The 24,908-nt window shown below is 40.1% G+C and overlaps 1 protein-coding gene across 1 annotated transcript in view; it reads right to left on the bottom strand.

Moving 5' to 3' along the window:
• The window catches only part of Grip1 (glutamate receptor interacting protein 1), a 574,087-nt gene that overhangs the window by 6,004 nt on the left and 543,175 nt on the right, over positions 1-24,908 (bottom strand). The window contains exons 21-22 of the mRNA XM_048360113.1: positions 19,599-19,710; positions 13,739-13,972 (exon numbers count right to left, since the gene is read on the bottom strand). Coding sequence (XP_048216070.1) covers positions 13,739-13,972; positions 19,599-19,710 — 346 coding nt within the window. The remainder of the gene's footprint in view (positions 1-13,738; positions 13,973-19,598; positions 19,711-24,908) is intronic.

The raw sequence follows: 24,908 nt of genomic DNA, 5'->3' as shown, positions 1-24,908 counted from the left end.
CCTGCTTGATGAGCAGAAAGGGATGCTGGGATATTGGGTAATAAACCAAAGGCCTTTTCTTCTCCCCATTTCTGCCCAGGGCTATGTTCTCTGTGAGCAAGTACCATGTAGTCTCTTATTGCATCTGCTGTGGTACAGCAGTATAATCAACAAAACACATTCGAAAAGACGTGAAAGTGTTCCTATAACAAGCACCTGGTCCTGGGACTTGTCTTGATGAGTTCCCTCAGTGCTTGCCCTAGGGGTTGGCTTAACAACACAAGGTATTGAGCCTTCCATGCTATAATTCTGGGCTGGCTCTCTATGTACCTACGGCCAGTCTGCCAGCTTTCCCCAACCCTAGTTCCAACATCTGACTTTTTTAGTCTCTGGTTAAATGAACAAACCATTTGTAGATTCACCACATTGTAAAGGTGTCTAGGTGCAGGTCTAGGTGCAATGAGCCAGAGAAAAAGAGGCTATTTTCCCAAAGCAACCACATGGGCATGTATATAATGGTCACAGACCCTTCAGGAGCTGGACCCTAGGTCTGATGCTGTACTCAGACCTTTACATTTCCTTATGCTGTGAGATGGGCTCTGTTTTTATTAAGGTTTACTGGATGTTATGTACAAGCTTCAACAATCATTTGCGCTCTGTGTGTGTGTGTGTGTGTGTGTGTGTGTGTGTGTGTGTGTGTGTGTGTGTGTCTTGGAGCTTGGACTCAGGGCCTAGGTACTGTCCTTTATCTTTTTTGCTCAAAGCTGGTGCTCTACCACTTGAGCCAGACACAATTCCCATGGACTTTCCTGCCTAGGCTGGTTTTGAACTTTAATCCTTCCATCTCAGCTTATAGGCTTGAGCCACTGGTGCCTGACTGCATTTACTTTTTAAACCACAGTTTAAGAAATCTGTTTATTTTATGTCACTAAGGCATGGATACCTGCTTGGAAAGCAGTAAAAAAATTAGAGCTATGCGAGGCAAAATGAAAGGGTGAGGACTATTATAGCAGGTTTATTTTCTAACATCCAGTTATTTTACTGCAGAGAGGTATGAACATCGAAGGAAATACAAAAGTGGTCAGATTTTATTTTATGGAACAGAGGTCTAAAATATCATGCTGACGTGATCGATGCTATTTTCCAGCCAGCCATAGTGCTTATAGCCATCTTAGAGGTGAGGAAATTCAATTTTATAGAGGTTAAGTAATCTTCCAAGGCCACAAAGGGAAATGAATGGTGGAGCTGTGTCCATCAGACTCCAGGCACCAAGTGATTAACTATTATACTTGACCACTCAAAACGCTTTCTTTCATTGATCCCATCATGTCGACTTTTTGTTTTTGTGTTGTTGTTTTAATATTTTAAAATCTCTGAAAAGTACTCATTGCCTTACCTATGTACTGTAACCCCCTGTACATCACCTTGACAAGAAAATTAAAATTTAAAAAAAATCTCTGAAACCAGACTGTTCTGTAATTGATGGCATTTTGGATCCTATGAAATTATGTCAAGTATATCAATATGTCAAACCCTACCTGCCTCTTTCCCATAAACACACTGAAGGAAAGGGTCAGAACTTTGCTGTAACTTTGTGCTAAGGGGATGGGGATGCTACTTACAGGAACTCTTGAACAGGAGCATGTCCCAGGATCCTGGGAGCAGGCAAGATGGGGTCCTGCCCCAGACTCCTGGATGGAATCATTATGTCCACTTGCCACCAGGTGATACTACTCAGGCTCACTCAGTCTGGGGGTCAGGGGGTTGTGGGCATGTGTGCGCATGCGCATGTGAACTAGACTCCATTATGTGCTAGGTACTATCAAATGGACTGAGGATATGAGGGCTATTTTGTGTGGAGAGGAGGGGAAGTAGGCATTCTCCTGTGAGCAAAACACAGTTTTTGTGAGTTTCTAAGATTTTTTAAATTTACTTTTCCTAACATTTAATCCCACAAAAAGGGTAAGAGCCTTACTTCTGAGGTGAAAAATAGGAAGGTTTTTAATCTGAGAAAATGACCTGAGTTCTGTGTATCTTTTAAAAAAAATTAGCATACAGGGAATTTCATTGTGACATTTCCATACATGTATCTGTAGATCACTTTTGTGGGATTCAGCTGTGCAAGTATAAAGTAGTAACCCCACCTTTACTAATCATGTTTATGTGTGTGTAGGAATGTGTGTATATGTATGTATGTGTGTATGTCTTTGAAAAATCTGCCCCCTATGTGGCATGAACATTGTGATGACAGGGACAAGCAGTTAGATCAAGGTGTAAGGCTTTGTGGACATCATGTGCGAGCACAGGTATATAATGCCTCCTATGATGTCCCATCGGTCAATATGTAGCTGTCCCTCTTTTGGTGGGTTCAGATGACAGCTTAATTCCTCAATTGCATCAATATTTAATTGAATAGTTCATCCACTGATGATCACTGTTTGAATCAATAAATTTCTTATTGGGGTTGCAACTGATAACTTTTTTCCTAATTCTAAGAGTCTTCCATAGTTATTAGCTACAATTATCTTGCATCTTTTAGGTAATCTTTGTCCTGCTTACCGCCAGCTGTGGGGAGAGAAAGAACGAAGTACATCTCTATGGACTCGGTGACTGGTTGAGTAAGGGGATAAGTATCTACCCTGAAAACCTAGTTACATTCTCAAGGTACATCCAAAGTGTAAACCTGCAATGGATATTATGAAGCCATGTTGGTGTTTGGTCAGAGGCATCTTTTCCAACACAATAATCCTCAATCCTTGAATTTCACTGGCATGGGCCTGAAATTGTGAAATTCCTTATTGCACATTTGGCCTATGACTCTTTGGGTATCTGTTCCTTAAGCCAGAATCCAGGAAAGGCAAAAATATGAGTATCAGCTAAAAATGCCAATACCAACACAGGAACCAAAGGACTCATGACAGATGCTTACCAGAGTGGGCCAGCAGCAAGCTTATCATTTTTAAAGTCACAGTTATTGGTCAAGACCCTTGACTTTCCTGGTCCTGATGCTTGATATATTGCTATAGCAAACTCTTCAGGATGAGAGGGTAATCAGTAGTCTAATATGGAATTCTACCATGTTTTTATCTTAAAGTTAGAAGGTATTGAATGTTAATAACAAGCTATATCCTTCTCCTAAGAATAGTTTTGTGATAATAAATTTTTATTGTGTGTGTGTGTGTGTGTGTGTGTGTGTGTGTGTGTGTGTGTTTTCTAGTACGGGGATTTAAACTCAGGGTCTGGGTGCTATCCTTCAGATTTTTTGCTCAAGGCTGGCACTCTACCTCTTGAGCCACAGATCTACTTCCAACTTTTTGGTGGTTAATTGGAGATAAGATTCCCAGGACTTTCCTGCTCAGGCTGGTTTTGAACCTAGATCCTCAGATCTCAACCTCTGTAGGAGGATTATAGGTGTGGGCCATTGATGGCCTGGCTGTTAACAGTAAATCAACAAAAATGAAATCATAAAAAAAAACCACATAAAAGATCTGGGCTCATGCTCAGCTCATGCCTGTAATCTTAGCTACTCAGGAGGTTGAGATCTGAGGACTGCAGTTCAAAGCCAGCCTGGATAGGAAATTCTGTGAGACTCTTATCTCTAATAAACTACTCAGAAAATGCCAGAAGTGGCACTGTGGCTCAAGTGGTAGAGCACTAATCTTGAGCAAAAGGAAGCTCAAGGACAGTGCTCAGGCCAAGTTGAAGTCTCAGGACTGGCAAAATAAAGCCATAAAAGATGAAATTACAGAATCAACAGCACGACAGTACAGAAGTGGAGAGTTGATCTGGCTGCTCTCAAAGCAGCAATAATAACATATGCCATGTTGCTCTGTTTGCCTAGAGATTGGGAGATGATACTTTTGATTTATTTCGTGTCAAAGAACAGTCCTAAGAACTTGAGGTTTAAGTTATATTTTTCCCCACTGATGAATTTCTTGCAGATGATTGCTTTTGATCTCCCTACAACTCTGTGTGAGGAAATCATTCTCTTTCTACTAATAAGGATACCAAGTCTGGAAAAAGTTGATGAGGTGACTTGTTCCAACAGCATGCAAAAATTCTAGGATTCATTACCACAGGACCTGACCTCATTTGCTGTCTTTCTCAAACTCAACCATGTTTATGTTATTTTTTGACATATAATCTAGCTGGTCAGAAAGCCTATATTCATTTCCAACTGTCCAATGGGCTAAAAGCTGAATAATTTATCATGTTTGCTGAGTTTCTTCTCATCACAGCCCTCTTGTGGTTTGTTATGAATATCACGTAAACTCCTGCTTTCCACTTCTTAGGACCACTATCCTGACAGTTGGCTTATGTGAAACAAGACTCTTTTTTGGGGGGGTAAGGGGAAGAGGGCATGGTCTTTATTCTGTGCTAATCCAAGGATTCCTCTGGGTAACCTGATCCAGGAACATAATTGCAATTTTTTTTTCTGTTCTACATGAACCAATTCACCCCTGGAGCTACAAATTCTGGGCTAGGATACAGTTCTATAGCTCAGTTCAATATTAATTGTGCTTCAGTTTGTACTGCAATTGCTTCTAGCTCATACCCTTAGCAGAAGCCATGACAAGAGGCCGAGAAACTCACTGGAGTTAAGTTCAGTCCTGTTTTATATTTCTAAGCAAATCTTCCTTGCTTTTAAAACAATGTTCTGGAGGTAGAGATTAGAAACCCAAGGTCTGACACAGTGCAAAGCTTTAGCAGCACCGCCAACCCTCCCCATTTTTAAGGACAATTGCACCTAGCATCTTGAGCATGTCACAGTAAGTGACAGCCATCCCAGAAGCAGATCTCAGGCCCTGACAGCCTCCTTATGGCTTAACCTTGTTTTTGATAGCCTTAAGGACCAAATCAACACCTGCTTCCCAGAGATGGAGCTGGATTTCCTGTAAATCACCAGGCACTTGGATTTACTCCTGGTGGACACCATGGGAGGGGGGCTAGTCTTGTTCCTTTAAACTTGACAGTTCAAGTCATGTTGGTTTTGAGAATGGTCCTACACTACCTGTGGGGCTAGAAGAAAACAATAAAGTCCAATCAAATGCCATTTTCCCAACTGCTATTTTTCAGCCCAAGAGGAAGCAATCTTGTTTCTGTCATTAAAAACTCATGGTCTCTGGGAGAAATGGGGTCAGAAAGGCAGCTGCTGTCTCTGTCTGGGGAGTCTCCTTGGCAGAGGAGAGATAGGGCCAGCTGCTTCAGGCACCATCTTCTGCTGTTCTTGGGCATTGGTTTGGCATTCAGCACTGGAAAAACTGAGGCCTCACTAATGAGATCAAGAGCTAGGATGGTAGCTCTACATGTGAGCCCGTAAAGGCTGACTTGGTCTTTGGAGAGCTGGGTTGGAGGCTTAGCCCAAAGAACACCAGGATTTGGGGGCAGGTGGCAGATGTGTGTGATGCTTGATTCATTGCAGAGCACCTTCTCATAGCTGCTGCTTCACAAAGAATGAAGAAAGAGTTATCCATTATCCAAATTCTCCAAGCCAGGGGTAGCTGATGGTCACTCACAAGTAGGCAGCTATGTGACCAAGTTTCTGTGCCTGGTGTCTTTGCTCAGTGCTGTCTATTGCTAACTCACAGCAAGGCCCCCTGTATACATCTTCTTTCTAGCCACGGGACACTCTAGTGTGACCTGCTTTTATCTGATTCCCTCTGCAAATGACAGGCCCTCATTTCCCTGAGCCTCATGTTTTAGGGGCCCTTTGCAGCCCTTGGAGGGAGGCATTCTCCATTCAGCCTCTGGGTCTGTGGGAATGGAGGCCCAGGCTCACTGTCATTTAGGAATAATGAAAAGATGCAACTGACTAGATTCCCACTGCTCTGAGCACCATCTGGCCATGATTTAATTTCCTCACTCTAGGGTTGTGGATAGTTAACATTATTGAGAGCCTCGAACAAAGAAAGCTCTGTATCCCATCTTAGGGAAAGAAAGAGCCAAGCTGTGGACTAAACTGTTACTTGGCAGAGGACTGCAACTCTACCAAATAGTAACATGGCCAAACAATGTGGAAAAAATGCTGCAGAGGGCTCCATAATGTCCAGGAGTCTGGACATTAGGGAAACAGACTGATCTTCAGCAAGCTTACTACTTGCAAGTGAGCATCCTAGAGATGACACAAAATGGTACAAACTATAAATCAGCATATTTGGCTTGTTGCCAGTGACTCACACTTGTTATAATCCTAACTACTCAGGAGGCTGAGATCTGATGATTGTGCCTCAAAGTTGGCAGAGGCAGGAAAGTCTAGGAGAGTCATATCCAGTTCACTAATAAAAAGCTGGAAGGTGGGGCTGGGAATATCGCCTAGTGGCAAGAGTGCTTGCCTCCTACACATGAAGCTCTCGGTTCGATTCCCCAGCACCACATATATGGAAAACGGCCAGAAGGGGCGCTGTGGCTCAGGTGGCAGAGTGCTAGCCTTGAGCGGGAAGAAGCCAGGGACAGTGCTCAGACCCTGAGTCCAAGGCCCAGGACTGGCCAAAAAAAAAAAAAAAAAAAGCAGCTTGTGCTTGTAATCCTACTCAGCAGGCTGAAATCTGGTAACTGCGATTTGAAACCAGTGTGGGCAGAAAATTCTGTGAGGGTCATCTTCAATAAACTGCCCAAAAGCTGGAAGTAAGGCTGTTGCTAAAGTGGTAGAGCACTAGCCTTGAGCAATGAAAGCTCAGGGGCAGGGCTGGGAATGTGGCTTAGTGGTAGAGTGCTAGCCTAGCATGCATGAAGTCCTGGGTTCGATTCCTCAGCACCATGTAAACAGAAAAAGCCAGAAGTAGCATGTGGCTCAAGTGGTAGAGTGCTAGCCTTGAGCAAAAGGAATCCAGGAACAGAGCTCAGGCCCTGAGTTCAAGGTCCAGGAGTGGCAAAAAAAAAAAAAAAAGAGGTATGGCTCAGGGGTAGATCACTAACTTTGAGTCAAAGCAAAAAAAGCAAAGGGCTAGTATTCAGACCCTAAAGTTTCAGCACATACATGTGTGGGCGTGTGTGTGCACATGCTTGCACACGCACACATGCATGCACACACAGATACACACACATGCATTGCAAGAAGAGATTCCCAGGCAAGGGGATGACTTAAGGGAAAGTTATTAACATTTCTAAAGAGAGGTAGTAGTGGACACTTGACAGAACAGGTAAGACAAATGACACAAACAAGACACACTGGAGTGCTGCCTAACATGCCTGCCTCAGGGTCATCTGAGACTAGGGATAGCAAGTCTGTGTGACTTAGCTTCTGGAGTTCACACTGCAAAGGTAGATAGCAACAGAAAAGTAATAAGATGCAAAGTGACTTCTGTCTAGCAGAGATGCAAATGATTTCTACTCTTCCCTTTAGAAAAGGTAACTTCAAAGATAGATATGGAGCAGTTTCTCATGCAGAAATCTTACTCCAATGATCTTTGGTTCACTGACTGATATGTGTATCACACACACACACACACACACACACACACACACACACACACACACACACACTTGCTGCTGCTATTCCATGCTACTGAGTTCAATAAGCATTTTTTGACATAAGCCAATCATTTGTATAAAAAATGATGCTTTTTACATTTTAAACACAGGGCCATATTGCTTATGTATGCAGTTTAGTTGTCTCATGGAGTAAAACTTTCAAACAATTAAATTAGCAAAATAAACTTCAGGAAGCTGAATTGAGATTGAATGAGGATGGAGGTTAGTGGGAGGGGGATGGATGAATGTTACAAGGAATAGGACAAATACAGGAAGAAGATCCAATGTACAAATGTGATAGAGGAAGTGAAAATGTGAAATGAGTTGGGGGGGAGGGGAAAGATGGGATGGGGGAGAATTACAGAAGGAGTGACCTCAATCAAGCACTGAACACTTCAGCGGAAATGTTAGATTGTAACCCCTTTGTGTATACCTTTTGAGGTTTAAGTAACTTTTCAAAAGTACTTTTGAGAAGAATCACAAACAAGGAGTGCTAATGGGAGCAACACATTTTGAGAATTGTCAGGCTGAATGCCATTATTAGTATGATCCAACTCCAATCCTTATTCCCTAATTCCATACTCCCTCACTGACTTCTGCCCCTGAGGTAGAGACTATTCTGATCAGGCCCAAGTGGTGTCACGCCAATTTCTTTGTGTAGGAGTCTCTTGGCTTCTATTTCCATCCATTTGGACTTGGGGCAGTTGTATGGAGCTTATTCAAGTCTGGGGTACAGAAGAGATCTCATTTCTGAGCTTCTTATAGTCAGGCCTTGGTAGGACCCTGAATGATGGGTCACTTCATTGGAAAAATGTTATTTTGTGATTTTTCCCTCTTTTGATTACAGGATAATTCCTGCTTTATCAAGCAAGAAAACAGAGGTAGTGTATACAAAAATGGCATGGCTAATGAGTAGCAGACTTACGAGCCAAACCTAGGTATGTCTGACAACAAAGCCTGTGTTCTATTCATCATTCCCTGCCTGAAGAAATAAATACTTGATGCAGCAAAGAATGACAGACAAAAGCAAAAATGTTCCTTATGTTTACCATGTTGCTTTTAGCTTTTAGTAATTTCCACAGCAGAGAATTCTGCACTACCTGTTTGGTCTGTGTTTGGCATGAAGGCTTTTATGATCTGTAGTCTTGACTTCAAATGTTGAGTGAAGAAACACCCACATGCAAGAATAAATTATGTCTTTCTAGTTCATATTTCCTCCTAGTACCAGGCTTGTGCCTGACTCGGGAAGAATATGGCATTAAACACTAGACTCTTTCCACAGAGTGATCCATTTGTGTATAAATGCATGCATCCATTTAATGCTGGTCCTGGGGCTTGAACTCTGGGCTGGGCACTGTCCTTGAGCTTTCATGATCAAGGCTAGAATGCTACCACTTGAGCCACAGATCTACTTCCAGCAGTTTGTGTGTATGTGTGTGTGTTAAATTGGAGCTAAGTGTCTTAGGGACTTTCCTACCTGGGCTGACTTTGAACTGTGATCCTCAGATCTTACCCTTCTGAGTAGTTAGGATTATAGGTGTGAGCCACTGGTATCCAGCCATAGAACAAAACAAATTTAACATACAACGAAGGACAAGATTCTCTTGTCTGTAAACTCAAATGTTGCAAGTACGAAGTGACCTTGGCTGTTGGAAGAGCTGATGTTGGCAAAACAGATGTGTGACCCAGCCTCCTCATAAGTGACTCAGATATTCCAGCTTTGTGCCACTAGCAGCCATAAATAAAGGCAGACTCTGGGAAATTATGAAATGATCTTAAAAGCTCTCTCAAAAAAGGATAAGCAAAAATAATCGAATAGAATTGTGAAGTATAATTTTATTGAAAATTGTGACTGACCAGGATAAAGAAATGTCAACATGCACTGTGTGTGTGTGCGTGTGTGTGTGCGTGCGTGTGTGTGTGTGTGTGTGTGTGTGTGTGTGTGCCAGTACTGGGACTGGAACTCAGGGCCTCAAGCTTCTGCTTGGCTTTTTCTCTTATGAGTGGCCCTCTACCTCTTGAGCCACAGCTCCATTTTTGGCTTTTCCCTGGCTAATTGAAAATAAGAGTCTTAAGAACAAAAGCCCAGGCTGGTTTCAAACTGAGATCCTGAAGATCTCAGACTCCTAAGTAGTTAGGATTACAGTCCTGAGCCATCAGTGCTTGGCAATATATACTTTCTTTTTTAAGTTCAAATGTTCTTAATATAGGAAACTTTCCACTGCACAAAAATTTTTTGTATTAAGATGTGCAGGAAAGTGAAGCTAGAATTCATCTCAGAAACAGATTAAGTGGTCACCAAGGGATATTTAAGCTTCAGCAGGAAAAGAAGGGTTATCAATGAACTGTAGCTAAGATCACAAGCTCCTTATCTGCAAAGAGAAAGAATGTGTGATAAGCTGAAGTACAAAACTGAATTCATTTTAAAGATAAAGTGTGGAAGCTCCAGGGGCCAGAAGCAGTGTCCTTTCCTCTTCAGCCTGTCACCATGTTGCTGCCTAAATTTCACTGAAGCACCATCTGCAGTTAACAACACGTATGGTATGCTTCACAATCTCTAGTCAGCCGTGAGTCCACTGAAGGGGGTGGCTAAAATGTAGGTCCTTGGCTCACATTCCCAGAAAATGAGTTAGGATGGAACTTAGGACTCTACTACATGATATGTGGGGAGGGGGGTGGTGAGCACAGGTGCATGTGCACACCAATACTGGGGCTTGAACTCACAGCATTGTGTTCTTGCTTGGTATTTTGCTAATAGCTAGCTCTCTATCATTTGAGACACATGTCCATTTCTGGTCTTTTGCTGGTTCATTGGAAGTAGGAATCCAGGTGAGCTTTGAATTTCAATCCTCAGATCTCAGTCTCTTGAACAGCTAGGATTATAGGTGTGAGGCACCCGTGCCCAGCTCATGACCCACGGTTTAATCAAGGATCCATAACCCAAACTATTCTCTGTGGGCTTTAGTCCTCACACTGTTGTTTGAGACCTATCTGAAATCAGCTTAATATAATCAGCCTTTGGAAAGAAACAAAAACAAAAAAAAGTCAGTGTGTTTCATGCAGCAAATTTTGTATTCATTTGAGTATTAGTGTGGGTATATGTGTGTATTGACTTTAGGAGTACAATCTATTTTGGCCTGTGCTGAGAGTGTTGGAAAGTCAGTGTCCTAAGGGAACTTGGCATCACTTTTCCTAGACCTCTTCATTGTTCCCTCTATCCCCATGCTAAGCATTCAATCACTTTAATGATAACTTCCTCCTACCTCTACACCACGAGGACATGAAGTGGGACCTAGTGTCTCTATTCATAAAATCATAAATGACAGCTAGCTTTTCACCTTTAGGAAGGAATGTGGGCAACTTGAAGGAAAGCCTGCCCAGACAGGAGGGGCATCAGACAATAGTGGATGATTGAGGACCAGAAATGAAAAACATTTATTAGAGTTTGGGACCTTCCAAAGGTCTGAAGGAAGAAAAAGAATGGAAGGAAGCCATAGGTAGAAAAGAAGGAACAGGTGATGGAGAATAGGCTGAGATGAAAGAAAGTGGTAGGTGAGCCAACACTTCATTTTCCCTGTGTGTAGATAGTTAGTGACCATCCCAGGAAATGGTATTGTTTAAGCTTTTTTTTTTCCTTTTCATCAGTGGGATGGATCTTTGTCTACTTAGTTGTTTTTCTTGCTGAAATGTTATCTTGATGAAGAAATGGATTTTGTAGGTGCTGGCCTGGACATAAATAAGCCCAAACATCAACGGAGTGGCCACAGAAAGACAGCAAGGGGACAATTAACACCATACATCTTCAGTTTGCTTTGCTATTTACCTCACCCATCCTGCACACACTGATCTTTGTAGCCCTGTGGGAATCCTCCCGATAGATTGGAATGGCTTCTTGGGGTTTGGGATACTGAAAAACAGCCTTTGTTATGATTTCAAGACTTGAGCATGGGTTGTCTTCAACTTGGAAGTAAGTAGGACTTTTCTAATTCCCCATTTCTCTTTCTTCATGCCACCACCAAGAGTGCCTTTTCCTAATTTCCACATAGGTTTAAGACAGGACAGTATTCATATTAATTGACAACAGAAGTCAGTTCCATTAACAAGTCAGTATGATTTTTCACAATGCCAAGTAATGGTTTCATGTTCAAAAGACCCCTACATCCAGACACAAGCACAATCAACAGCCACCACCCTCAGGTTAGTATCTTTCCTAATGACCATTTCTTTTCTCAAGTGCTTCAGCACTAGAGAGCACTAGGCAATGTACATTTCCGATAGCATATCCCAAACCGGAATACTTGAACTAATAAGCAACTAAATTCCTTTAAAAAGAACACGCCTGAAATGTGAGCACAAGCTCCTCCATGAGTTCCACAGTACCAGGTTGTAGGCTACAGTCTCATGTAACAAGATAATTTTAGGGGCTTGATTATGCCAGGATATCATTTATTTTTAAAGCATTGCTCTACTGGGGAGAAGTCAGAAGAAAAGTGAAACTGCATGGGAAAAGCAGTTACTACTAGAATTTAGAAGTGAATGGAATGAAGGGGAAACAGTTATGCCACTTATCAGGTCAAGCTGGTCCATCTGTGTGTGTGTGGGGGGAAGGAGGGAGACAGAGAGAGAGAGAGAGAGAGAGAGAGAGAGAGAGAGAGAGAGAGAGATACTTCGTGGCCTCCAAGTCCACACACTGTCACACAAATGTTCCAGTTAGTCAATCCACTGCCACTCATTATGCCCATCAGTAGCAGACATATAATTTTCTTCCTTTTAAATAAGATCTATATTTTAGCAGAGCCACCTTTCTTAAACTTCAGCTCTAACAACTTCTACATCCAATTCGCTGTCATTATGGCTGCTGCATGCTTTCAGTACAGGCAAGATTGGGAGACAGGTCTTTTGTATTTCTGGCCCATCAATACTTGTTCTTTGAGGAGTCTGCTTCACTCCAGATGGAGAAAAAAGAGACCATCTCATGCTTGTTATTTTTCTCATCCTATAATAAATACCTGCCAAGAAGGGCTATTGTGTGCATGAAGAATACAGATAGCACTTAGTAGGCAATCAATACAACCTCTGAGGCTGAAGAGGGTGTGTTATCAAATGTTGTCTTCTCTGCCTGGGCAGAAAACTGAGAGAAGATGGTGTTCATGGACTGTGAGAAGATCAGAGGGGTCAGACTTCTTCTCAACCTGGAATCTATGATTTCTTAAATTTAATCATGACGCAAGTTCCTCCAGCCTAATGGTGTGGATCAATTAGTGTATTGGGATATATGATTTACCAAGCTGAAGCATCCTTCCAGGGTAATGGAATAAACAAGACTTGTATGGCCCAGAGCTAAACAAGAAACCTCAGCCTATAATGTCAAAAATATCTTTGCTCTTCTGTAATCTCTCCTAATGCACACAGCTCCAATTCTAGGCAATGACCACATGGGGATATTTGTATTCTCAGCATCCCAGTCTTTGACATCCCTTTGTACATGCCTCCCATCTTCCATCTTCCTCTGCTGACTCAACATCTGTGTCTTTCTTGTTGCCTCCTGTGGTGCGTCTACCTTCTGGACTCCAAGGCGTGGAGGCTGGCTTCTATCACTGTACTGACCTCATTATCTTCCCACTGTTTCTGAGACTGTCTTACCCAAGTAGACTGTGTGCTCCCAGGGGATCTGCAATCCATTCTTTGCGTGAATTAATGCAATGAATGAAATAAATGGATAAATGTGTGGTAGAAGCCAACTTCCCATAGTTCCCCTTTCTTTCAACATATATTTGAAAGATATATGTTGAAAATATGTATATTTCATATATATCTGAATATAGCTAAATTTTATAGGGTACTAGGATACTGAAGTCTTTAGAGGAAAAACCAAGTGGCACCACGTTAAGTTTTCATCATTTTAGCTCACATTAGTTACAGGGGGATTTCATTGCTACCACCATTCCACACATGTTTCCAGTCAATCTCAGCCCCTCTATCACTCTCCCTGACCCTCTTCCCCAAATGATTTCATCAGGCATCATTGTTCTATTTTTATAGTTTTGAGTTGTAAATACTTCTTGATAAATACATTGCTTGAAAGCCATTCTTCTTTGTTTCACCCAGCGGCGGAAAATATCTTCCCTTTTCTACCCAGGGCTGTTGTTTTGGGAACAGAGCCTCTGGCTTTTTCTCCTTGGCTGCGATCACACGAGCATGCCATTACTGCAGCGGCATCAGGGCATCCATGCCATGCAGAATGGTGCTGCGTTTGCCCAAAGAGAGAGGGGAAAAAAAGCTGACTGACCTTGTGCAGCTCCACAGGAGTTGGGGACATGATCTCCTTTATTTCTTGTTTCATTTTTCTCAGCGTCACAGACTTCCTGCCCACATCTGAGGGCAGGGTGTTGCTCCGAGTTGTTTGGCTGTAGTGTGGCCGAGAGCTGCTCCTTTCCTGGAAGCTGGCCTGTCGCCCCAGCTGACTGCGAGGTGTTGGAGCCTCATGATTCAAACTCATAGTGCTCCCCGACATGATTGTTGCCTGTGGCATTGACAATTTTCAGAAACAATTAAGCCATGCATAAAGGAAGGATTTGGTTGCTCCACATTAAGCACAATCCTCCTTCTGCCCAGTCAAAGTCAAAATACAGTCTCTTCAGGGCATAACCAAAGGCTGGAGAATGGACATGCTAATTGAACTATGAAAGTCTGGAAAATGCTTTGTAAATGAAATTTATATTGCACAGCTGAAATCCAATGTAAGTTCTTAAGCCTTTGAGTTTATTTAATCAAATACCACCTCTAGCAGCTTTAAAATGAGTCGAAAAGCTCCAACATTTGCTTACTGCAAACAGTGTTTTAAACATTAACTTTCTACAAAGTGGGTTCAAAGAGATGGGATTCAAGAGGCCACCTTACACAAATGGGACTCAATGTACCTTAAAAGAAATGAATGAGCTGGGTGCTGGTGGCTCACACCTGTATTCCTAACTACTCAGAAGGCTGAAATCTGAGGATCAAGGTTCAAAGCCAACCTGGGCAGGAAAGTTGGTGAGATTCTGATCTCCAGTTAACCACCAGGAAACTGGAAGTGTCACTGTGGCTCAAAGCTAGTGCTTTGAGCACAAAGAGCTCAGGGACAGTGCCCAGGCTCGGAGTTAAAGTCCCATGACTAAAGAAAGAAAGAAAGAAAGAAATGATGTTGTTTCTACTTCCAACTGGAGCTAATGATGGGCTGGAATGGGATTATTACAAGCCAAGAGGTCTCTTCAAGTTTCCTACACTGTATTATTTTTCCCCTGGCCAAATGGCCTGTCCCAGAAGCTTGTAGATCAGTTAGGCCTTCACATCTCTTAGCATAGATCAGTGTTTCTTAGAAATGGCCTATGTGAGCCAGATAGCTGTTGTTCCTGCCTAGACACCTTGCTACTTGGAAGGCTGAGATTGAGTAAATCATGGTTTGAAGCCAGTCTGAGCAAAAAAAATGTTTGAGAGATCCTTTTTCATCAAGTAGCTGGGTGCAGTGGCATGGGCCTAACATCCTAGCTACATGAGTGGTGGAGACTGGGAAGATCATGCTCTCAAGCCAGCCTGAGCAGAAAAGCCTGTAAGACACTGTCTCCATGGGAAGAAGCTATGCATGGTGGTGTGTGCCTGTCAGTGCAGTGATGCAGTAGAAAGGGAAAAATAGGCTAGGCACATGTTTCCTTCAGGTAGAGTATTGGTCTAACAAGTATGAGGCCCTGAATTCCAGTACACTGAAAGGAAAGGAGGGATGAAGGAAAGGAGGGAGGGAGGGGAAATAGAAGAGAAAAGAAATAGCTTTCTTATAAGATCTTCAAAGAGGTTATAAGTAATAACTTTTTAAGTTATTGGATTCAACACTGTGCTCAAAATCTGTGCAACTTGACTTAGACCTTGCCAGTGAGTTGAGAAGTCTGTTCAGCTTCAAATATATTCCTGCATTAATGCAAAAGCAATGTAAAGATTAGATCCCAGAGATGAGGGAGTCTCAGAACTAGAACAAAAAAAAAAGAACTCAAAAGCTTCAACATGTTGGGGGTGTTCATGTCTCATGCTAAAAATCCTAAAAATACGACTATAGCCAGCTCTGTTCTCCTGGGTCTGAGGTTCCATACAGGTGAAATGACATTGGTAGATCTGTCTGAAACCACAAGAACAGATAAGAAGTTCTACATAACATATGACTGAAGGAAACTTAGAACACCTATTTATATGAATACTAATGATGAAAGTAACAGAGCTTTATCTATTGGGCCCTTTGAACATATTCACTCACCTAAGCTTTATATAAGAACTCTATGAGATATATGCTTTCATTCTTCCTAATGTAGGAGAGGAGATTTGGGCACAAAGGTTGACTTGCCCAAGGTCATATAGGCAAGAAGAGAGCTGAAGGCACCATCTAAAACTATTTATCAGAGAGCTCACTGCAAAATAAGCAGCACTTCCATTTGTCATATAAAATTTCAGAGCTCCAACAGTCACCTGGTGTTAGGCTATACACGGTCTACTAACAAAGTCTTTGAATAACTGCAAAGAATTGCACACATGTAAATGTATCCAACAGCTCTGTAGAAAAAGAAACAAAACAAATAAACATAAATATTCTGCCTAGGTCAACTAACTCAGTGAAAAGAAACTGGTTTTTTTTTTTAAGGACCTTGTCTTCTGAATCTTAATATGTGCTAATACATATATTATTGTATATACTATATATTATTATATACACAATATGCATATTGTGTATGCAATATTATATTTAAGTGGCCCTAAATGGTAAGTATCATAATTACTATACATCCCTAATTCAAATGTGGAAAAAGATGATGGCTGAATAAGTTCAGCAAATTGTGGAGAACATGGGATCGAACCCAGCAATCTAGCTTTACAACATTGCTCCTTGCTCCCTGGCTACATCGTGTCTCATTCCATTAGAAATTAATCATTAAAAACTTCCTCTTTTTAAGTAGGTGCAAAGGCCTCTTCTGTTTTTCCTACATTAGCAAGTGTAAGCATCCATGGTGTGGTTCATTTCAGACGGATACCCTGTTTAAGCTTGCTGAGATCTTTCTGTGATCAGCTGTGTTGGTGTCATTTCTACACTTAATCTACTTTGTCTGAGCACCCAGTGTTTTGCTTTCCTGCCATGGTGAGCATCCATCTATTATTTTTACTAGTTATCCTAGTTAGTCTGCTTTGTTTATACTTATTTTAACACTCATTTTTCATGGACAAGCCAGAATCACAATGGAAGTAAACCAATCACTACATCTAGGGGATGGCAGGTTTGCTCTAGTGAGTCCTAGGTGCCTTAGAAGAAGAAGTCAAATGGATTTACCTTGGCAGAAATCAGGTTTCTTCAGTAGTCCTTTAATTCAAAAATTGAAAATATGGCTAGATGGTTTTGTTTAAAGTACATGCCAATGAACTAGTGGTATCCCTCCAAAAATACATTAAAGCACACATATAACTTATATTTAGTTACAATTTATATTTAGTTAAACCTCCTATTAGGCCAAACAAAAAAAGTTAAATGAGCCTTCATTAATCAAGGAATGGAAAACATAATAATACTTGATTTTTATTGAACATTTATTACATACAATGTTCTTTGTTAATTGCTATGGAAGGATTTGCTCATTATAATCTCCACATTTTATAGAAGAAATATCTGGTAAGAGAAGTTAAAAACTTGCTCAAATTCTCAGTTTGAACTTTTATCCTGATAAAGCTATATGGCTATTGGTGCTAAAGTTGAACCTAAATTATTGGTAGTAATAGGAAAAATGATTAGTAATTAATTAATTTCATTTCACTTGCAATCATTTTTCATCTTAGCTTAATCTTTTGCATTTATTATAGTTATAGTGTCCCTTCACTTTTAATATTGAATGTAAATTTCATATCCAGAAATGTAGCTCCAATATTTTGTGCCTAATAGCAATTCTAATCAAAGGGATGGAGTTCATTTAAACTAGTAAGTGAATATTCTTTGTGGTAAAAGTATAAGTATAACTCTAATTTATGAACTTGCTGATCCTTCTTCCTTGGTGGATTTAATTTCTCTTTGGCTTATAAATTCAGCCCATTTCCTTTCTCTAGTTACAGTTTTAATAAATTAACAAATTAATAATTTATAAATGAATGTAAATGTAAGTTTTTATACATTTATAGATTCATAATTTACTGCCTCAGAGACCTGTGTTAGTACACAAAGGCTGTCATAACATGATTTCTGTGCTAACAGATACTGTTTTCATGAGAGGAATCAATTTCCAGGTAAACACAAAGTTATCATATAACTATTTTTTTCCTAGTACCATGGTTTGAACTCAGGGCCTCACTTGTCTTACTTGCTTCTTGGTTCTACCAAACAAGCTGTTCCACTTAAGTCTTGCTACCTGCCCTATTGTTAGCTAGTTAATTGAGGCCATGTGGACTTTTCCCTTGATGGCTTCAAACTGTGACCTCTGGATCTCAGCCTCCTGAATATCTAGGATTATAGGCATATGCCATCATTATCCATCTTGTATTACTTTATGTATGTGTGTGTGTGTGTGTGTGTGCGTGTGTGTGTGTGTGTGCGTGTGTATGTGTGTATGTGCCAGTACTTGGGGCTTGAACTCAGGTCCTGAGCACAGTCCCTTAGCTTTTTTGCTGTACCACTTGAGCTACATCTCTACTTCTTGACTTTTATTTTATTTATTTATTTTTTTTGTGACTGGAGAAAAATGAACTCATGGCCTTTTCTATCCTAGTTGGCTTCAAACCACAATCCTCATGTCTCAGCCTCCTGAGTACCTTGGATTATAGACATAAACACCCAGCACCCAGTTTTATAATAGTTTTTATATCATTTTGGGGGGCTAATGTAAAAGAAGCAATGAGAAGTATCAAAATAAAAATGGCATTTACACCAAAATTGTTATCCACTAAGTAGTATGTTCAAGAATCATGAACTGTGTTCATTACTCAGTTTGGGCCACTTTCCCTCATTCTATACCTACATGGTGGTAAAAGTTTAAACAAACCAGCTAGTGCTTAAGCCTTCTGTTCTTCTGGAAGGTTGTATAAAAAGGAATCAATGGCTAACATCTTTGTTTCAATTTTGTAAGATTATCCATGCCCAAGTCCTTTAACTGTGCTCTGAAGCTCAAGTTCATGCCGGGTAAGACGATGATGTTTATAAATCCAAACAGATACTTTTCTTTATAATTCTCTTTGCAGAATCACAAACATTAGAATCACATAAAATATCCACACATGCAATTGAGAAGCGAAATAATATAAAGATGAGTAATCATTTTGGAATTGCAAAAGTTACACCCAGTTATGCCATTCACATTCCTTATGGTGACTCGGGAACCTCATATGACATCAAAAGAAAAAGAAAGAAACGAGACTTTTGCCACTTCATTGTTGTCAGCTTAGGAAATTTAAAAGAACATAAAAGGAAATAGTCTAGGACTTCCTAGACAAGAGTGTGTGATTATTGTCAGCAAATTCAACACTCTGTTTAAAGAACATGCCATCTTTCCTTCTCAAATTCAGCAGTCAATAGTAAGGTACTTATAATACTTTATGTGTTCATCATATAGTCTTGGCCCTTTTCACCACCAGCATTGCTATGAAATTTAAGGGCAAAAGAAAGTAAAATTTCCTCTTATGTTCCTCTTAATGACCAAATTAATTTCTATACCAGTTACAAATGAAAACATGCCAAAGAAACCTTTCTAAAGCAACTAAGAGAGTAAATGCACCACTGCTAGGAAACTTAGCTCGCTCTTTAGCAATTTGTGGGGGAACAGGTACAATCAGGGTTAGCACGGAGCAATGGCAGAAGCCACAAGTCAGTAAGCTTAGGGGGTGGGAATGGGGAAATAGTACTTTCAACTGCATTGTATAAAATCAAATCGCTGTCCAGAAGGCAAGGGAATAGGGGAGGCAGCTTCACAAGCAAAAATATAAACATAAAGGGTAGCTACCAAGAGAGTCATGTTTCTCAATGACACACGCCTGTCAGCTTTCTCCTGTGGAAAGGGTTAAAGCTTTTAAATGAACTGGTGTGATCAATGCAAACTTAAAAGGACCAAAAAAAATGAATGTTGGAACAATAAAATGTTAAGTAGCAGGACTAAGGGTACCTCAAGTTCTCTCAGGATTCCTGACTGTCCACAGGTTTCCAAATCCTCCAGTGCCTGAGACCAGAAGTTCTCTTCTTGCTCAGCCTCCACGCTGTCCGAAGGGCCTGCAAAACTGTCACCGAGAAGCACAGGCTGAGTGAAGAACTCGACAGACACATTTTTTTTCCTCCCCTTCTGTATTTAGAATCTTTCTCCTTTCATTTCCCACAAAAAAAGAGAGAGAAAAGATTCATTTTGGATATGGCATTCTTCCAACTGGGGCTTCTAAGTACAGTTAGCTCCAATAAAGATGCCTTAAGAAATGACTAGTGATTAGTGGCTTATGCTTGTAATGCTTGCTACTCAGGAGACTGAGATTTGAGGATCACAGTTCAAAGCCAGCCAGGGCAGGAAAGTTGGTGAGGCTCTTATCTCCAATTAACCACCAAAAAACTGGAAGTGAAGCTGTGGCTCAAGTGGTAGTGCATCAGCCTTGAATGCCCAGGCCCTGAGTTCAAATTCTAGGATGAGCACAAACAAACCAAACAGAAACAAACAAACAAAACAAAAGATGTTTTAAGAACTGGAGGTGTGGCTCAAATGGTACAGTGCCAGGCTTGAGCAGAAACAATGAAGTTAGAGTGCGAGGACCTGAGTTTATGTCCTAGTCCACACACACACACACACACACACACACACACACACACACACACACACACAAAATGCATTAGGAAATTCTAAGTGTTGAGGAAAATGAAAGGATGGTTCAAAGTCTTTCTAATTGAATTTCATCACAGCCCAGTGGGAATGGAATATAACACAGGATATGTTTCAGAGATTGGTTCTACAGTGAAAACAATCTATGAGAGAAAAATTTATTTTCCCCATTTGTTATAAAGATTATTATATATAAGTTAAATGTTATCTCAAAAATATTTTGCTAAGGAATAACATGCTAAGACATACTTTATTTATTTTACTCATATTAGTGTTTGAACCCAGAGTCTGAGTGTTGTCCCTTAGCTTTTTCACTCAAAGTTGGTGTTCTACCACTTGAATCATGGCTCCACTTCAGGATGATGTTGGTTTTTTTGTGTTTAACAGTCGATATAAGCCTTACAGACTCTCTTGCCCAGGCTAGTTTTGAACTTTAATTCTTAGACCGTGGCCTCCTAAGCAGCTAGGATTTCAGGCTTGAGCCATTGGTGCGTGGTAAGATACACTTCTTTATAAAAGCATGGAACTCTTGGCTAGACATGGCAGCAGGTGCTAGCACTTAGGAGGCCAAGGCAGGAAGATTGTGAATTACCTTTATAAATCATATAATTATAAGGAAAACCAGTTAGATTAATTACAGATTTTTCAGCTGTGACCATGAAAGCAAGGAGAGCCTGGAAAGTTGTGTGTCACACCTTAAAGGCAAACAGCTGCCAACTAAGAATCCTGCACAGCAAAGCACTCCTTCATAACCTAGGAATAAATAAAAACTTTCCATAACAAGGAAAAATTGAAATAATTTATCTCCACCAAACCAGCACTACAGAAGATAAGGAAGAGTTCCTACATATAGAAACCAACAAGAATATGATAGTGGCAGAGAAATGGCCCTTTACCAGCGAACCAGATAAATATAGTAAGAAATGATGAGGCACAGCCTCTAAGAAGGTGAATAACATGACAGGAATTACCAAAAACTTCTCAGTCATAACTCTCAATATTAATGGACTTAGTTCTCTAATTAAATGACATAGATTGACTAGTTGATCCAAAAAGCAAGGGTTATCCTTCTGCTGCCTTCAAGAGACTCATCTTGCTCACAAAAAATACATATTCAGAAAGTGAAAGGCTAGAATAAAATCTTTCAAGCAAATAGCCCCCATAAACAGGGCAAAGTAGCAATACTATCAGATACAATAGACTTCAAATTAAAATTAGTGAGAAGAAACAAAGACATTACAAAGTAATAAAGGGATCTCTACTACAGGAGCATATAACAATTCTAAATATCTATACATCAAATGCCAGAGCACTCAACTTCATTAAACCTAGAAACATACATAGATCCAAACACATTGCTTGTTGGTGACTTTAACACATTACTGGATAGATCATCCTGGCAAAAGCTCAACGGAGGAGCCTCAAAGCTAAATAATTACACTGACCATCTAGATTTTAACAGACATATCCAGAATATTTCACCCAGCAGCATCAGAATATTTATTCTCAGCAGCTCATAGAACATTCTCCAAAATAGATCATACTTCAGGTCACAAAGCAAATTATGCAAATTCAGAAGAATTAAAATAATTCCCTGCATTCTGTCAGACCACAATGGAATACAAGTAGAGCTCAACACCAAAAGCCATCACAGAAAATTCTCTTAACTCATGGAGACTGAACAATCCATTGCTGAATGACCAGTGGGTCACTAAAGCGATCAGAATGGAAATTCAAACATTCGTGGAATTTAACAAAAATGAGCACACAAAATACCAGCTCCTCTGGGACACAACAAAGGTAGAACTCAGAGGAAAATTTATAGCTCTGAGCACCTACATAAACAAATTGGAGAAATCTCCAATCAACAATTTAATTATGTACTTTAATCTTGAAAAGAGGAAGACGCCAAACCCCAAACCAGTTGACAGAAGCAAATAATCAAAATTAAATCAGAAATAAATTAATTAGAGACCAAAAAACCATAGAAAGAATCAACAAAACAGAGTTGGGTTTTTTAAAAAATTAACAAAATTCACAGGCCCTTAGCAAACCTGACCAAAAAAGGAAGAGAATACACCCAAATAAATGAAATTAGAAATGAGAATGGGAACATCATGGCAGAAACAAGCAAGGTTCACATTATAAGGGAATACTTTGCAAAGTTTTATGCTAACAAATTGGAAAATCTGGAAGAAATGGAAAAATTTCTAGAGAATATTGGTATACCCAAAGTAAGCCAGAAATTTTAAATCAACTAAATAGACCCATAGCAAGTAATGAAATAGAAATGGCATGAGAAGACTTCCCATCCAAGTAAACCCAGGATGAGGTAGATTCACAGTTGAATTCCTTAAGGTCTTCAAAAGAGAGCTCACTCCCATACTTCTCAAATTCTTCACTGAAAGGTCACTACCAAACTCATTCTACAAAGCCAGCATAATCCTCATCCCAAAGCCATATATGGACTCATCAGTGGAAGAGAACTATAGACCCATCTCTTTGATGAGCATAATCCAAAACTTCTCAATAAAATTTTGATTAACCAAATTCCACAACTAACAAAAAAAATCATACATTATGATCAAACAGTATTCATTCCAGGGATGCAAAGCTGGTTCAATATACACAAGTCAATTAATGTAATTCAACATATCAACAGGAGTGAGGACAAGAATCACATCATCATCAAAGAGATGCAGAAAAAGCATTTGATAAGACCCAAAACCCCTTTATGATAAAAATCTAAGGAGAAGCTAAGAACCCGTGGAACATTCCTTGATATAATAAAGGCTGTATGTGACAAACCTACATCCAGCATTATGCTCAATGGTGAAAAGTTAAAGCTATTTCCTCAAAAATCAGGAGCAAGACAAGGATGTTGGCTGTTTCCACTCCTCTTCAGTATAATAGTGGAATTCCTAGCTAGAGCAATATGGCAAGAGGCAAATATAAAGGGGATCCAAATAGGGAAAAATAAGGTAAAACTGTCTTTGCAGATGACATGATCCTGTATTTATTAAAGAACCCCCCCGACTCCTCTCCCATGTTACTTGAGCAGATCTGAAACTCTGGCAAAGTAGTAGGGTATAGAATTAACCCACAAAAATCAGTAATTTTTCTGTATGCCAACAATGGGAAGAGGAAGACTGAGATCAGGAAATCAGCTCCACTTGTAATAGCTTCAAAAAAAAAAAAAGCACCAAAAAAAAACAAAAAAACCAACAACTAAGAATTAACTTAACCAAAGGTGTGAAGGACCTCTATGATGAAAACTAAAAATTTGAAAAAAAATTAAACTAGATTTAAGGAAATTGAAAAACCTTCCATGCTCCTGGATTGGAAGGCAATGCCACCCAAAGCTATCTACAAATTTAATGCACTATCCATCAAACTTCCAACAACATTCTTCAATGATATAGAAGAAGCAATCCAAAAATTCATATGGAGTAACAGAAGAACCCAAATAGCAAAAACAATCCTTAGCAGGAAGAACAGTGCTGGAAAAATATCAATACAAAGCTTTAAGCTCGATTACAACATCATAGTAATAAAAACTGCTTGGTTCTGGCACAGGAACAGGCCTAAGGACCAATGGAATATAATAGAAGACCCAGAAATGAACCCACAGACCTATTTCCACCTAGTATTTGATAAAGGAGCCAAAAACACAGGCTGGAAGACAGCCTCTTCAACAAATGGTGCTGGCAGAACTGCTATCCATGTGCAGAAAACTGAAGCTAGATCCTTATGTGTCACCCCGCACTGGAATTCCAAGTGGATCAAACACTCACTGTAAGGCCTGATATCATGAAAATATTACAGAAGGGATAGGGGAAACACTAAGGCTCCCTGGCACGGGTCAAAACATCTTGGGACAGCGTCAAACTGTAGTTTCTGTATGGCAAAGGACATATATAGCAAGATAAACAGAAAGCCCACAGAATGGGAGAAGATCTTTACTATCTATGAATCAGATAAGGTTCTCATATCTAAAATATAATTAGAGCTCAAAAAAATTGACTCTCCCTAAAAACAAATACTCAAAGAAACAGCAATCAAAGTAGGAAATGGGCTAAAGATTTAAAGAGAGACTTCTCAGAAGAAGATCTTCAACATCTCTGACCATAAAAGAAACACAAATCAAAACAATATTGAAATTCTACTTCATCTCAGTTAGAATGGTCCTTATCAAGACACTAACAACAACAGATGTTAGTGGGGATATGGCCAAAATGAAATGCTACTACTCTGTTGGTGGGGATATAAATGTGTTAAACCACTCTGGAAAGAAATATGGAGGTTCCTCAAAAGATTAAATATAGAGCTTCGCTAGGACCCAGCAATTCCACTCCTGGGTATTTATCCAATAAACCACAAACCAGGCCACACTAAAGTCACCAGCACAACTATGTTCATTTCAGCATTGTTTACCATAGCCAAGATATGAAATCAGCCAAGATGTCCCTCAGTGGATGAATAAATCAAGAAAATGTGGTATATAGCATAATAGAATTCTATGCTTCCATCAGAAAGAATGATATTGCCCCATTTGTAAGTAGATGGAAATACTTAGAAAAAATTATATTCAGTGAAGTGAGCCAGACCCAAAGA

The sequence above is a fragment of the Perognathus longimembris genome, chromosome 1 (assembly GCF_023159225.1).
Source record: "Perognathus longimembris pacificus isolate PPM17 chromosome 1, ASM2315922v1, whole genome shotgun sequence".
Taxonomy (NCBI): domain Eukaryota; kingdom Metazoa; phylum Chordata; class Mammalia; order Rodentia; family Heteromyidae; genus Perognathus; species Perognathus longimembris.
This window is presented reverse-complemented; position numbering and strand designations above follow the sequence as displayed.